General features: G+C 55.4%; 1 protein-coding gene across 1 annotated transcript; it reads left to right on the top strand.

The window, feature by feature from the left end:
* The first annotated feature begins 11,541 nt into the window (after positions 1-11,541).
* CHC_T00006545001 (hypothetical protein) lies at positions 11,542-12,482 on the top strand. Its single transcript, XM_005718913.1, has 3 exons — positions 11,542-11,694; positions 11,770-12,156; positions 12,258-12,482. Exons 1-3 carry the CDS (start codon positions 11,542-11,544, stop codon positions 12,480-12,482), a joined length of 765 nt encoding a protein of 254 aa, XP_005718970.1.
* Positions 12,483-12,961: the final 479 nt, after the last annotated feature.

Genomic DNA, 12,961 nt, shown 5'->3' with positions numbered 1-12,961 from the left:
AGAGCCGCGCTCGAGAGCAAAACCACCATTGGTGAAGTTCTCGGAATTCAAGAAAGGAATAAGGAAAAATTTCCTAATTCCACCAAGACGCCTACGGGCGAGGCAAGACGCGAACCGTCGGATCAAGCGCGCGAGGACCAGCACGAGGAACGGGAGGAAAGGCTCTCCGCGACGGCAACTACGACGCCGGAGCGGCGGATTGAGCCTCCCCCGCCGGACGTGGAGGAACTCGACCTGAGCCACGTGCCGGACCGGCTGCGCGAGCGGTTCCGTCGGATGTTGAAGAAGGATTCAAGGATGTGGGATGGGACGCTTGGCGAAATTAATACCACCGTCCATCGGATCGAGTTGGTCCCCGAGACTCGTCCCATCGCACAAGCCCCGTATCGGGCCGGGCCTAAAGCCCGCGAAGTAGAAGATGCCGAGGTGCAGAAGATGTTGGAGGCAGGAGTGATAGAACCAGCGCAGTCAGAATGGGCGTCGCCCGTGTTGCTGGTGCCAAAGCCGGATGGGTCAATGCGTTTTTGCGTAGACTACGGCAGGCTGAACGCAGTAACGGTGAAGGACACGTACCCCTTACCGCGCATGGATGAGTGCCTGGACTCGCTTGGTGACACCAAGGTTTTCTCCGCGTTGGACGCGATTTCGGGATATTGGCAGATGCCTATCCCTGAGGGCGACCGCGACAAGACCGCATTTTCGTGTCACTCAGGACTGTATCGCTTCTCAAGAATGCCCTTCGGGCTAACTAACGCGCCAGCGACGTTTCAGAGAGCAATGGATATCCTGCTCTCTCCGTTCCGTTGGAAATGCTGCTTGGTGTACCTAGACGACATAATCATTTTTAGCAAGTCGTGGGAGGAGCACATCGTGCACGTGGATGAAATACTTTCCGTATTGGAAAAGGCAGGTGTCAAGCTCAAGCTTCGCAAGTGCGAATTTTTCGTGGAAAAGATCAAGTACCTGGGCCACGTCGTCCGCCCAGGTACGCTAGAAGTCGATGTCGCGCGAACCGCCGCGTTGGAACAAGTGCGGTACCCGCGAACACAGACACAGCTCAGGAGCTTCCTGGGACTCTGCAATGTTTACCGCAGGTTCGTTCCGCATTATGCGAAAATCGCGCGGCCTCCAAACCAACTACTGAAGAAAGGACAACCGGTCCAGTTGGAAGGATTCGACGAACCGTGCAAGAAAGCTTTTCATAAGCTCAAGGACTCCATCTTGGCACCGCCAGTGTTGGCGCTGCCGAAGAAGGACCTACCCTACTCGGTAGATACCGATGCAAGCGACTACCAAATAGGCGCTGCACTATTTCAAACACACCCGGATGCGCAACGCAAACCCATCGGGTTCTTTTCAAGAACGTTAGCCGCAGCCGAGAGAAACTATTCTGTATCAGAAAAAGAATGTCTAGCGGTAATTTGGGCCGTACAGACTTTAAGACCATACCTATATGGCGAGCACTTCGTCGTGCATACCGACCATGCCTCATTGAGGTGGTTGATGAACGTAACCGACCCCAGCGGGAGATTAATCCGATGGAGGCTCCGCCTCTCGGAATTCGATTTTGAAATCAAGTACAAAAAGGGAAAGGCTAACAGCCAGGCGGACGCTTTGTCAAGGTTGCGAACCGCAGGAGAAACCGTCGACGAAATCGACGACGAAATCCCTTGCTTTATGGCCGAACCGGCCGAGGGTACAGTGGAGGACGAGGACAGTTTTGACGGGTTAGACGACATCCTCGCTCTTGAGGGGGGGACCGCCCCTGATCGCCTCGATCAATTCCAAGCTGTCACTCCGGAAGAGCTCATTCGCGAGCAAGCCGTCGACCCCTTTTGCAACCGCATCAAGGAAGAAATGGACGCCGGAAAGGTGAGAACGTTCAGCACGGAGACCGAGGAACTCGAAGGAACTCTATGCCGTACCGCGGCAGAGTTTGTACACGTGGTAATACCACAATCGTTAAGGGACCGCGTCCTAGGGTTGAGCCACTACGCAAAATTGGCAGGCCACCCGGGAGGCAGGAAACTTTACAAGACTTTGAGAAGATATTTTTATTGGCCTACGATGGCCCTAGACTGCTATGCAGTCGCGAAGAATTGCGCCGCATGCGCACGGGAAAGGGTGAAGTTAAGAAAAAACACGAATGAAATGAAGCTGTTCACGCCCAAAGCGCCGCTGGAATTTGTCGCCATCGACATCCTCGGCGAGCTAATTACAACTAAGCGAGGAAATCGGTATATTCTCGTGATCAGCGATCGATACTCCAAACTGGTACGGACCGTACCGTTGAAGAAGATATCAGCTGCGCACATCGCACAAGCCTTCGTTCACCATTGGGTATTCGTGTACGGACCGCCGGTCAAGCTGCTGTCCGACAATGGAACACAGTTCACGGCCCGGTTCTTTCAGAATGTCTGCCGAATTCTTGGCATACACAATGTGTTCACGACTACGTACCACCCGCAAGCCAACGGCCAAGTTGAGAGATTTAACCGCACGCTGACTTCCGCGTTGCGAAAATACGTTGGAGAGCATCCCAAGGACTGGGACTTGTTTAGCGACGCTGTGACGTTCGCCTACAACACACAAGGTCATCGAACCACGAACATTGCGCCCTTCGAGCTGGTGTTGGCTCGGGCGCCGAGAAACATTGCGTTACAAGCGCAACCAACTTTGGAGAACTTCAGCTCGTCACGAGCATACTACCTGAAATGGCAGTCGTGGTTGGAGAGCCTAATGCGAAGCGCCGATAGGAGTTTGCGAAAGGAACAAGCCCGATACAAGCGAAATTTCGACGCACGCCTTCGCAAGCCGCAATACGAGATCCCACCAGGGTCCTACGTGTTCCTCCGGAAGGAGCAGGGCACGGCTAGCGAACCGAAACATAAGCTCGCACAAGTCGCTACAGGGCCTTATCAGGTCAGAAGATCGGATCAACATACGGTAGTCATTGCCATTGGCGATCAGGAGGAACGCGTATCGCGAGACAGGGTGGAATTAGCCCCAAGCCCAATGGACCATGCGCCGATAACCGGCCTACGTCAAGCGCTACAGTTCCTGGGAGAGCCGGAGTTAAACGAAGAAGGAGAGGCAACGGAGGACGAGGAACGTCCTCACACCCGTGCGCCTACGACGGGGGACCAGGATAATTTAGTTGGTCAAACGCCGACAGCGGAGACACCTCCAAACCTACGCGAGCTCGGAACGTCCAGAGAAGAGGACGAGTTGGAAGATCTTCAGAAGGGGGAAGGAAACAGTTCAGAGAAAGGAGAGGAAACAGAGAACACGGAATATGTAATCGACCGGGTCGTCGACCACGATTATCAAAATGGTAATTTGATTCTCAAGGTGGAATGGTACGGTTATGCGCCCGAGGACGCGACGTGGGAGCCCATCGAGCAATTGCCCCGCAGTGCGGCCGTCACGTATTTCCGAAGGAAGAAATTACTCTTGCCGCCGCAAGTCGCACGCGCGAGACCAGGATGAGCTCCATACGCAATGTGATGATGGAAAGCGAAAAGAAGACGCGAGCCGCAACCAGTTTCCTATGTTTTACCTTCTTCACTATTCTGTTTCGTTTTTGTTTTTTTTGGTTGTTTTGTTTTTTTATGTTTATTTTCCCTTCCCGAGACGCACCTAGGTCGGTCATTCCGGAAGGATCGTGCGAAATATCAGAAGAACACGACAGGCGCCCAAGGGCGACAAGGGACTGCGAACCGCCGATCGTGATTAAGGCTACACGCTGTATCTCGAGTCGAGGAAGGAGAGGACGGATCACGTGAAGGAAGTTCAGAGAGACAAGTGTCGCGAGGAAAAACGCGGAACACAGAAGGGTTGTGTGAATTTTAACAATGATCCGGGAACGGCACCGACGATTGAGAGGCATAGGGCGTTAAGAAAGGCGTGAAGTCGAGTTCGAGAGACTGAGACGGCCGGCAACACACCACCGGTGTCGCCCACGCCCAGAATGAGTCGAGTAGAAGCCCTGATGTGAACGTCGTTGACGTACAGCGATCGATCGTGCGATACCACGCCTAGCGTTTGTCTGATTCTTTTGTCGTCAATTCTTTTTTTTTGTTTTGTATCGCGCAGAAGGACGCGCACGGAAGCGAGAAAGGGTAAATTCCTGTCGACAAGACAACCTCCCGTAGTTCGGGGGGGAGCCAAAAGGGATAACGCCGAGTCGGTCGGAATGCTGTCCCGCGCAGGAAGAACGAGAAGGTGTGGAAAAGAGGCAGTTGAAATGCGCGGCTACGAGCACGTGAACGAGACGAATCAAGAGGACGTGGAGGATATGAAGCGCACCGCGGAGAGAGAGAGTAGCGATAGTCGCCGGCATCGCGATCACAGGAAATGAGAGAAGGAAACTGGAATGAGTTAGGCGATTCTGCATCGGACCCCCTCACATGAATGAAGCCGCGTGCGCTGCCATGCCATGAAATGGAAAAATTTACTGTAGTCTCAGGCTGAGGTAATACACCTCCCTGGATACGATCACGCGTTACCGCCGCGCACACGTGAAGGGACGCTTGGATCAGTGACACGTCCTCGTGGGGCATGATTTAATCAAAAAAATGGGGATGCCGGCAGGGAGCTGCTGGACGGGCGGTGAAAGTTGAAAATTGAACACTGGTCAGTCTTCGAAATTTTAATCAAAATTAAGGGAAAGTACGGAACTGTCGGTCATACAAGAACGGGGTGTCGCTTGCTATAGCCAACGGCACAAGTATCCGAGGCCGTCCGGAAGCCCCGTCACCAACCATCGCCCGCGACGCTGACCACAACACAGAACGACAACGCCGCCGGACTCGTTTCAAAGGCGGTGACTACGATCGGCGAACTGAGAGACCGACGCTCGACGAGCGGGAGGGTCCTCCCACACGAGCACATGACATGCAGACTTCGAAGAAGACCGCGTGTAAGTTGTCGCCCACACTCGCCTAGGAAGGCTGCCCCTTCCTGCGCCAGACCGCGAATATTTTCGTGAAAGACTTCGTCGTTCGAGGCAGCAACAAAAGAAAGAAAAACAGGTAAAAAAGAGACAAGGGAAACGGCATTTGCTTTCTTCATTTATGAGGTGAAGGAGAGTCACTCCCCAGTCTCCTCCTCGCACGCCCTAGAGGACCACTGCGGCGAGAACGACTCCAGCGGAGAGAATGGGTAGCTCGACGAGCTCGATTACGGTGATCGGTCCGTCGGTCATGACGACTGCCGATGTCACAGCTCACGTCAATTTTTTTTTACCCCGAGCGACCAACCGTGGGGGTCCCTCCCCTTTGCTTTCCATGTCCTTTTACCCTCTTTTCTTTGATTCCCCTCCCTATTCCCCTACCTTTCTACTTTATTATTTCTTTCTGTCCTCCTTCTATCTGTTTTTTTGCGAAGGCAGTGAAGTACAACGAAACACAGGGAGGAGATGGAGAGTGTCGTTGTTCAAGCCTGGGGCAAGGGACGCGTCCACCACGTACCAAGATCGAAGATGTCGCGAGTGGCCTTGGCAAGGGCGACGACGCTCCCCAAGATCGCCAAAATTCCCCAACTCCCTCTAAGACACAACTAGAGGGGGACTGTCAAGCCCCCTCGCAATGGAGGACCAGAGAGATATGTTCTGCCTCTACGCTCAATTTTATTTGGACTAGATATGTACCCGAACCGGGATGCAACGCACGAAGACAGTAGAGGCATCGCACGAATGGCCTGTCTCACGGAGATCGTGGTCGACCACGAATGGAATTTTTCCTAGTATGGGAGCAGAGACAAGGACGGTCAAATAACATAATCGTCGCGCTGGTGACGCAGTGGCCATTGTTTTCCCACTTAAAGGGGAAATTCGAAGGGACGATGCTTTTCAAGCTCGTTCCCAGTCGCGAGAAAGAGGGAAGCCCCACTCTAGATGGGAAAAAGGGTCCCTCCGATACGAGGGAAACGTGTGCAGCAAGACGCTGTCATACAAGAAGACATAAATATATAAGGGGGCGACGCCCCGTACACTCGGACAGCGGGGTTACCCGATACCATTTCTTACTTTATTTATTGATGCATTTGGAAGGATGGAAGTCCTCGAAGAGGACGGCAGTTTTCCGCCCCCATAGGAACGAGGTAGAAAATGGGGGAATGACGAGTGAGCAACATTGACAGGATCACCGGTGCGTGCTTCAATCTTGAAGGCTTCCGAGGGATTGGGCTGAGGCCCAACGCACAGGACGAGGAGGTTCGCGTACTGTAGAGTGGTTCAAACTACGATTCGACGATACATTATATGAGGCGGTCGAAGACCAAGGAAGCCGAGTGGAGAGACACTACGTGGGGGACCCGTTCGAGGTCCTCTAAGATGAGATCCCGTTATGAAGCCGAATGGGGGCGTCCCCGTCGTCGGTCGCTCGCAATTAATGACAAGGTAACAGAGAGCGTCGCTACGCCAAGTGTGTGCCTACGTGATGGAAGATACCAGGCGGAGAGTGAATGAACTGATGATGGAAAAGGTGGCGTGGGACGAAGAAATACTAAACTCACGGCCCTACGGAGTAACCATGATGAAGTGAAGTGGACAGGAGACCAAGTACAACGAGGACAAAATTTATTACTCACTATTGTTTCAATCACAGGGGCGCGACATTCTGCGTCATACTGTAGACGAACGCGTACCCGGTCTCGTTGAGAGTATTTGAGGGAGACTGAAGAAGCTCCACACAACGCTTTCTATTTTAAAGGCGCTACATAGCTATAGCAAGCTCAAAAGGATGGGAAAAGATATGTGAGAGCCTGCGTAGCCTCTGCGTATTGGTCGAATGGGCGAAATGTGTGCGGAGAAGAACGCGCATGGAGGGACAAGTTTGTGTCTTGATCGCTGTCATTTGTTGGACCCCTTGGGGCAACTCAAGGGAGGAGTAAAACGGATTATCAATAAGAGGGAAGATCGGCACCATCGGGAAAGAGGATGCGACCGCAGAGATGGTACGCCAACAAAAAAAAGAGGAGGGAAATGTGACGAGGAAAAAGAGAAGGAAATGGCAGAATGGGGATGCGACCGCAGAGGCGGGGCACATACAAAAAAAGAGGAGGAAAGTGAAGGTAACGGGGGATACGCAGGTGATTCATTTTATTATCCAAAAGCTACAGGATGACGTCAATAACCAGACGTCACCCCAAACGGGTAATAATCCGAGAACGGATCACGGGAAGTCGCTCTAAGCGGCAGGTCATTGGGGCGGCACACCCAAGGATTTTTCCTTTGGGAGTGAGGTAACGAGTCGAGCAAGGACTCGCAAATCATCGAGGGAAGCCCCTTGGAGAGCTTCACCTTCGATGCAATGAGCGCGGAGCAATGTGCAGTAGATGTCAATGGCTCCGTCGCTCTTTTTGGGAATTGATGGGGACGGTGGGGAAGACAACGCTTCCCTAACCGACAGAGTTTCGGTATGCCCTGCCGAGGGGATATCGACAGCAGGAGGAGCAGTGGCAGGGGCTGCAGGGAGAGGGGAATCTGGAGCAGACGGTCGGGGGCAAACGTCGTCTGCGCGGGGATCTACGGCTCGTAGGGGAGCTACGTCAGGGGTTGGAACTTGGTTGCCGAATTGGCGACTGAGGCGCGCTTCGGAGGGAGAGCACAAGGCGGATGTCCAAGGGTTGAACCAGACAAAGTCGCCCGCCGCACTGTGACTTCGTCCGGGAGAAAAGGACGGGCGTCGCCTCGCGAAGGATCGGGATGAGTTGATAGGGGGGACAACATCCCAGTCGACCTGATTGATCTTTTCGAGTAAGGAGTGCAGTTCGAAGTTGGTGTCACCTCCGCCCAAGGGCACAGTATAGTCCAAAAGGCACATGAGCTCGACGAGCTTCGGAGGAAGATACCAAAGCCGCCAACAATCGTACGCCTCCCAGAGCAAGGTGGCGGCTACCTTCACGCACCACTCCGTCAAAAAGACAACCCACAACCCGTGACGAGGATCAATGAGATGGCTTCCAAAGTAGGTAAGGATGGGACCGAGCTCTGCCCAAAACCCTTGGCAGACCTCAAATTGTCCCCACCACGAGGGGAGTTGCTGGTACCGGTTGGGATAGTGTGACCGAGCAACTTCCCCCGCCTCAACCATTTGGTAAGCTAGGAAATATCCCGTGTCCGATCTCATCTTACGCTCGAATCGGACCGTATGCTGGAAGAAGGGGATGTTCCCGCGTTTCGTATATCGGAAATTGAGGGGGAGGATTGCGCGCGTGTATGACAGGGCATCGTTAGTCACCGTCAGTTGGTTATGCCACAGGCGGTCCGCCTCGAGCACGGGGTTACCCCGTGTCCAGCTGAAGAGGTTGTCAAGGTAATCACGCTCCCCCTCCGTGCGAAACTTCCACGTGTCACATCCGAAGGACGGAGGGATGAGGGCATCGGATAGGGATAGGTCGAGGCGGTCGAGGACGGCTTCCATTAACCGCAGGGATAGTCCCTGTCGGCCACGAGGGGAGGAACGACGCAGGATAGAAGGGGGAATGGCGACACGGGCACGCCAATCGTAGGAGGAAATGGCTTGAAGGGGAAGGTGACCCGGTAACATCCCCGCCCCGTCGGCAAAGTCGCGCCCGATGTGTAGTATAATCACCCCCAACGACGAGGGGGGTGAGTACTGACAGTTCGGAAAGACCCCGATCGGCGGGAAGACAGAAGCACGGCCCACCCACGGTACCGAGCACGGGCTCGAGGTAGCGGTGGTAGAGCGGGATCGGGGAGGACGCGCGCACGCGCGAGCGGTTCTACGCCTCGACGCCCCGGAGCGGTACTGGGTGACGATCCAGTACCGACGGGCGGAGGCGGAGCCGGCTCGTGGGCGTGCCACGCGCGTCCTCAACCCGCGCGCAGTGCTACTCCTAGGTAAAACGGACGGAAGTACCTAAAAGTAAGCGGGCGGACCAAGGTGGAGGATCCTTGACAAGTCCCTCCTTGTCGTCCTCCACCGCCGGCGGTCCGCTCATATTTAATGTACATTGTAGTCTATCATAACTCTACAGTAGTGCCGGTCTACCGACACTGTAACGCTGTCAGCCGGCGGGGATTACATTCCACGTGTAGTACGCGTCCCGTACACGAGGAGGACTCGTGTGAGCGCGCATGGCTGTAAGGCTCGTTGCCTTACTGTCCCTGATCCGATCCTAATCTAATTTCCGTTTGGGGTTATACCACACGATGCTAGTGACGTCGCGCACGTCGATGGCGGAAAACCAAGGAGTGGCCGCGTACAGTAAGGGATAGTCGCGCATGGATTTGCCTTGGAGCTCGGCTAGTGAGGGGTATCGACAAGGGGCTGATGAAGGATGGAGATCGGGATGAAAGACCGGTTCAGGAACGTTGGTGTTCGGGGGAAGTCGGGGTATAGAAGGAAGGTCGCTAGGAATGGAAGGCGTGTGTGAGAAGCCCACACCGCGGCGACCGCGGGTGGTGTGTCCGACAGTGGGATCCGATGAAGGAAACATGGAGATCGTCTTACTCTCACGCGAGCGGTGACCGATGGTCGGAAGAAAAAGGAAGAAGTTGGGAAGCAAGGGAGTGAAGCCGCTGCGCGAGAGCGCTCAGAAGGGGGATATGTAGTGCAATACGCACCTGGAAAGGGGGGTGAAAAGAAAGGAAAACATTTGGATATGAAAAGTAGTCCGGGTTTGGGGGACACACGTGTGAATAATTGCACAGTTTTAATTTTTAATTATTTTATTTTATTTAGTTAATTAGTTGGCATTAATTTTGCTGACACTAGATTAGATATAGAATCTAGAGCCGGGAGCTACTGTACTCGCCCCGGCGGGGCTCTATATAACTTAGCCCTTTGACCGAACAAGTCAATAAACCAACCCGAGTTGCCGGAGTTGAATGTCGCCTTGGTCGAAGTCCGTCTCTACCAAGACGCTCCCTTTTACCTAAGCCTACGGCATCCTCTATCGCTCGGGGTTCCCTTTTCTCTTTCCTTTATTTCCCTATCCTTTTCTATCTCTAATTCTACCTATTTTCCCTTATCTTGTGTTGGTGCCATCGGCCTCGGTTGCGACCGAACCGGTGTAGGTGTTTCGAGCCATCGGGCGACACAGTTGACGTAGCGCTGCTACTGTGACCCATTTTCCGACGGAGACTGTTGCAACGACGTCTCCCTCGAAGGGCTCCGTCGTATTACGAGCCAGTGTTGGTACCATCGGTGTCGGTTGCGACCGAACCGGTGTAGGTGTTTCGAGCCATCGGGCGGCACGGTTGACGTAGCGCTGCTACTTTCATTTCATCCCGTCGGGCTGCGTTGCGACTCCCCCGTCGAGGGCCTTGTCGCGTTACAAGGTGTCGAAGAAGCTCAACGAGCATTGGCCTTACAACCCAGTGGAACCGGGGTACCTACGTACGCGCCCCCCTCCACACTCGTCGAGCAGATCTCTTCGCAAGTCTCTACCACACCGATCCCGGGCCGGGCTATTTCTCTGTGCCCCCCCCCCCCATCAGGGATCTGAGCTACTACGAATCGCAAGCTCGTTTAAACGGAGAAGGGAGAGTCGGACACTCCGTAGCGCTGTGCCCTCGGCAGTTCTTCTTTTTGTTGCTGTTGTTGTTTTTGCTGGACCATCGGACCGCGGTCTCTGCCCGACAGGCGCATTGCACTACAGTCGCGCCCGGCGACAGGCCGAGCCGCGCGTAGTGCAGGTGCAGCCGGGGGGGCGTGGTTGCGGTTGGTGCGGAGAGAGGAGATGGCGGGCGGGGGAGGGGAGCAGACCCCCTTTTATGAGGGGCGGAGCACGGGCGGATAGACTTCACCGCTTGAATGCTGCGTTTTCGTTGCTGGGACGCGTGGCGCCGCGCCACGCGTCGGCTGGGCGAATGGACATGAGGAGAGGGGCCCCGGCGATGCATCGCTGAGGTTCGGGTCATCGTGGAGGCGGAAGTGCCCCGAAAGTGACGTCGCTTCCACGTGGACGGATCGTGATGTACCGGATGCACCGGAAAGCAAAACGCCCACTCGCCTACTTCCATCAAATGCCGGGCAAATGCGGCATGTGCGACTGCAATGCAACGTACAGTACCAACGGTACTGTAGGCCCAATCCTCCACTTGCTCTCAGGAGCAAGGCTCAGAAAGGGTTTGAGACCAAACCCTTTCTGAGCTGTCCTTCCTGGACCCCCCCGCCCATCTGCTCCTCGTGCTCCGTGTCCGGCAGATCACCGCTTCCTCCAAAGCCACCTTACCTTGATCCCCCCCTTCCCTTCCCTATACACGCCTTCGCTTCGCCCACCCCCCAGCCTCCGCCCACCATGCCTTCCCCCCCCCACTCCGCCCGGCACCGGCGCCTCCTCTCGCACCTGCTGCGCGCGCAATCGCACACCGCCAGCACGTAAAACTACACGCTCCCCACCTCGCACATAGCGCTGCACCCACTGCGCGACCGCGCCTCCTCGAACCTGCTCGTTGTGAATCCCCGCTCCCCGCCGCGCCACCTATCCTTCCGCGACCTGCCCGCGCTGCTCCCCGCGCAATCCTTGCTGCTCCTCAACTCCTCGCGCGTCGTCCCGACCCGCGTCCCGATGCGCAACCTCACCACCGGTGCCCCGGCCGAGCTCATGCTGCTGCACCCGTACCGGCACGCCGACCCCGCCGCCGCGCTGCGCCGCCCGCCCCACGCCCAGGTCTGGCGCGCCTACATCCGCGGCAAAAAGGTCCGCGCGCAAGACCGCCTCGTCCTGCGCGCGGGCGACGCCGTCGCCGCCCACGTCCTCGCGCGCGAGCGCCAGGCCACCACCGTCCGCTTCGAGCTTCCCATAGCCCGCCGCCCCGAACACGGAGCCTCGCTGGCAGACGTCTTGGCCCACGTCGGAGAAACCCCGCTCCCGCCCTACCTCAAACGCCACGCAGAGCCGGACGACGAAGAGAACTACCAGACCGTGTACGCGTCCACGGCCGGGTCCGCCGCTGCCCCGACCGCTGGCTTGCATATGACCGATCGCATTATGGAGCGGCGGCGGGAGCGAGGCGTGCAGATGGAGGACGTCGTGCTGCATGTTGGCGCGGGCACTTTTGCTCCGGTTACGGCGGAGACTGTCGGAGGCCATGATATGCATGCGGAGCTGATGAGTTTGCGCAGGGCCTGCGTGGAGAGAGTGGGTAGGCACGTGGAGAGCCGCAGCCCCATTTTCGCAATGGTAGGAGGAGATTAATGTAATTTGTGTTCTTTGAGAGGCGTGTTGGGCCTGTGTGCTGACTTATTTTTGTTTCTGTTGATACGTTCGTGTTTTTGCGTAAGTGGACTACGTCTGTGCGCGCGCTCGAGTCTATGTACTGGTTTAGCGTGCGTTTGCTCGTGGAAGAGGGCGTGGGCGCAAGGGCGACCATCCATGTCGGACAGTGGGAGCCATATGAGAGGATGGATGAGCTTGGCAAGGACGCGCTCCCGACACCGCACCAGGCTATGCAGGCCGTGTTACAGTGGCATCGCGAAATGGATGTGCCCATATTCGGAACGACCTAACTTCTTATCGTTCCGGAATACCCGTTTCAAATGTACGTTTGCGAGGTGCGCACGGCGGCTCGGCAAGGAAGCTTTGGGTGAGAACTGTCACTAACATGAGTCCATTTCACGTTACCGGTTCCAGTAGAAAGCCAGAGCAAACCAATTGGTTTGCTCTGGCTTTCTACTCGTCACTGTTGTATACCGACGTGCTTGCGGGTTGCTATTCCGGAATTAATTTGGATGCTGGGTATGAGTGCACAATTAATCGAGTTTGTCTACTTCTTTTCTCTATCTGCATATCGAAAATTGTGCTCTCGCTGCCGTCCAAATTCGTGAGTACCACAAGTAATGTGATCCAGTCAACGAAGGCTACTTCGTCCTTTTCAATCCGGAGGAAACTGATTTGTACGGATTTGTACGGATTTGTCCATCATTCGTGTATCATCAGCAACTATCCGGCCCCTATCTCGCAAGACGATTCTCATGTTGAGCAACGC

The sequence above is a fragment of the Chondrus crispus genome, genomic scaffold (assembly GCF_000350225.1).
Source record: "Chondrus crispus Stackhouse genomic scaffold, scaffold_45, whole genome shotgun sequence".
NCBI lineage: Eukaryota > Rhodophyta > Florideophyceae > Gigartinales > Gigartinaceae > Chondrus > Chondrus crispus.
The sequence above is the reverse complement of the archived record's forward strand: the minus strand, read 5'-3'. Positions and strand labels throughout refer to the sequence as shown.

Excerpts from the sequence above, each read along its gene's own strand:
- CHC_T00006545001 (XM_005718913.1), top strand. The coding sequence starts at position 11,542 with ATGCGCAACCTCACCACCGGTGCCCCGGCCGAGCTCATGCTGCTGCAC. Across the intron at positions 11,695-11,769 it reads TCCGCGCGCAAGACCGCCTC|CTTCCCATAGCCCGCCGCCC; the intron begins GTCCTGCGCGCG and ends GTCCGCTTCGAG. Across the intron at positions 12,157-12,257 it reads GCAGCCCCATTTTCGCAATG|TGGACTACGTCTGTGCGCGC; the intron begins GTAGGAGGAGAT and ends TTTTTGCGTAAG.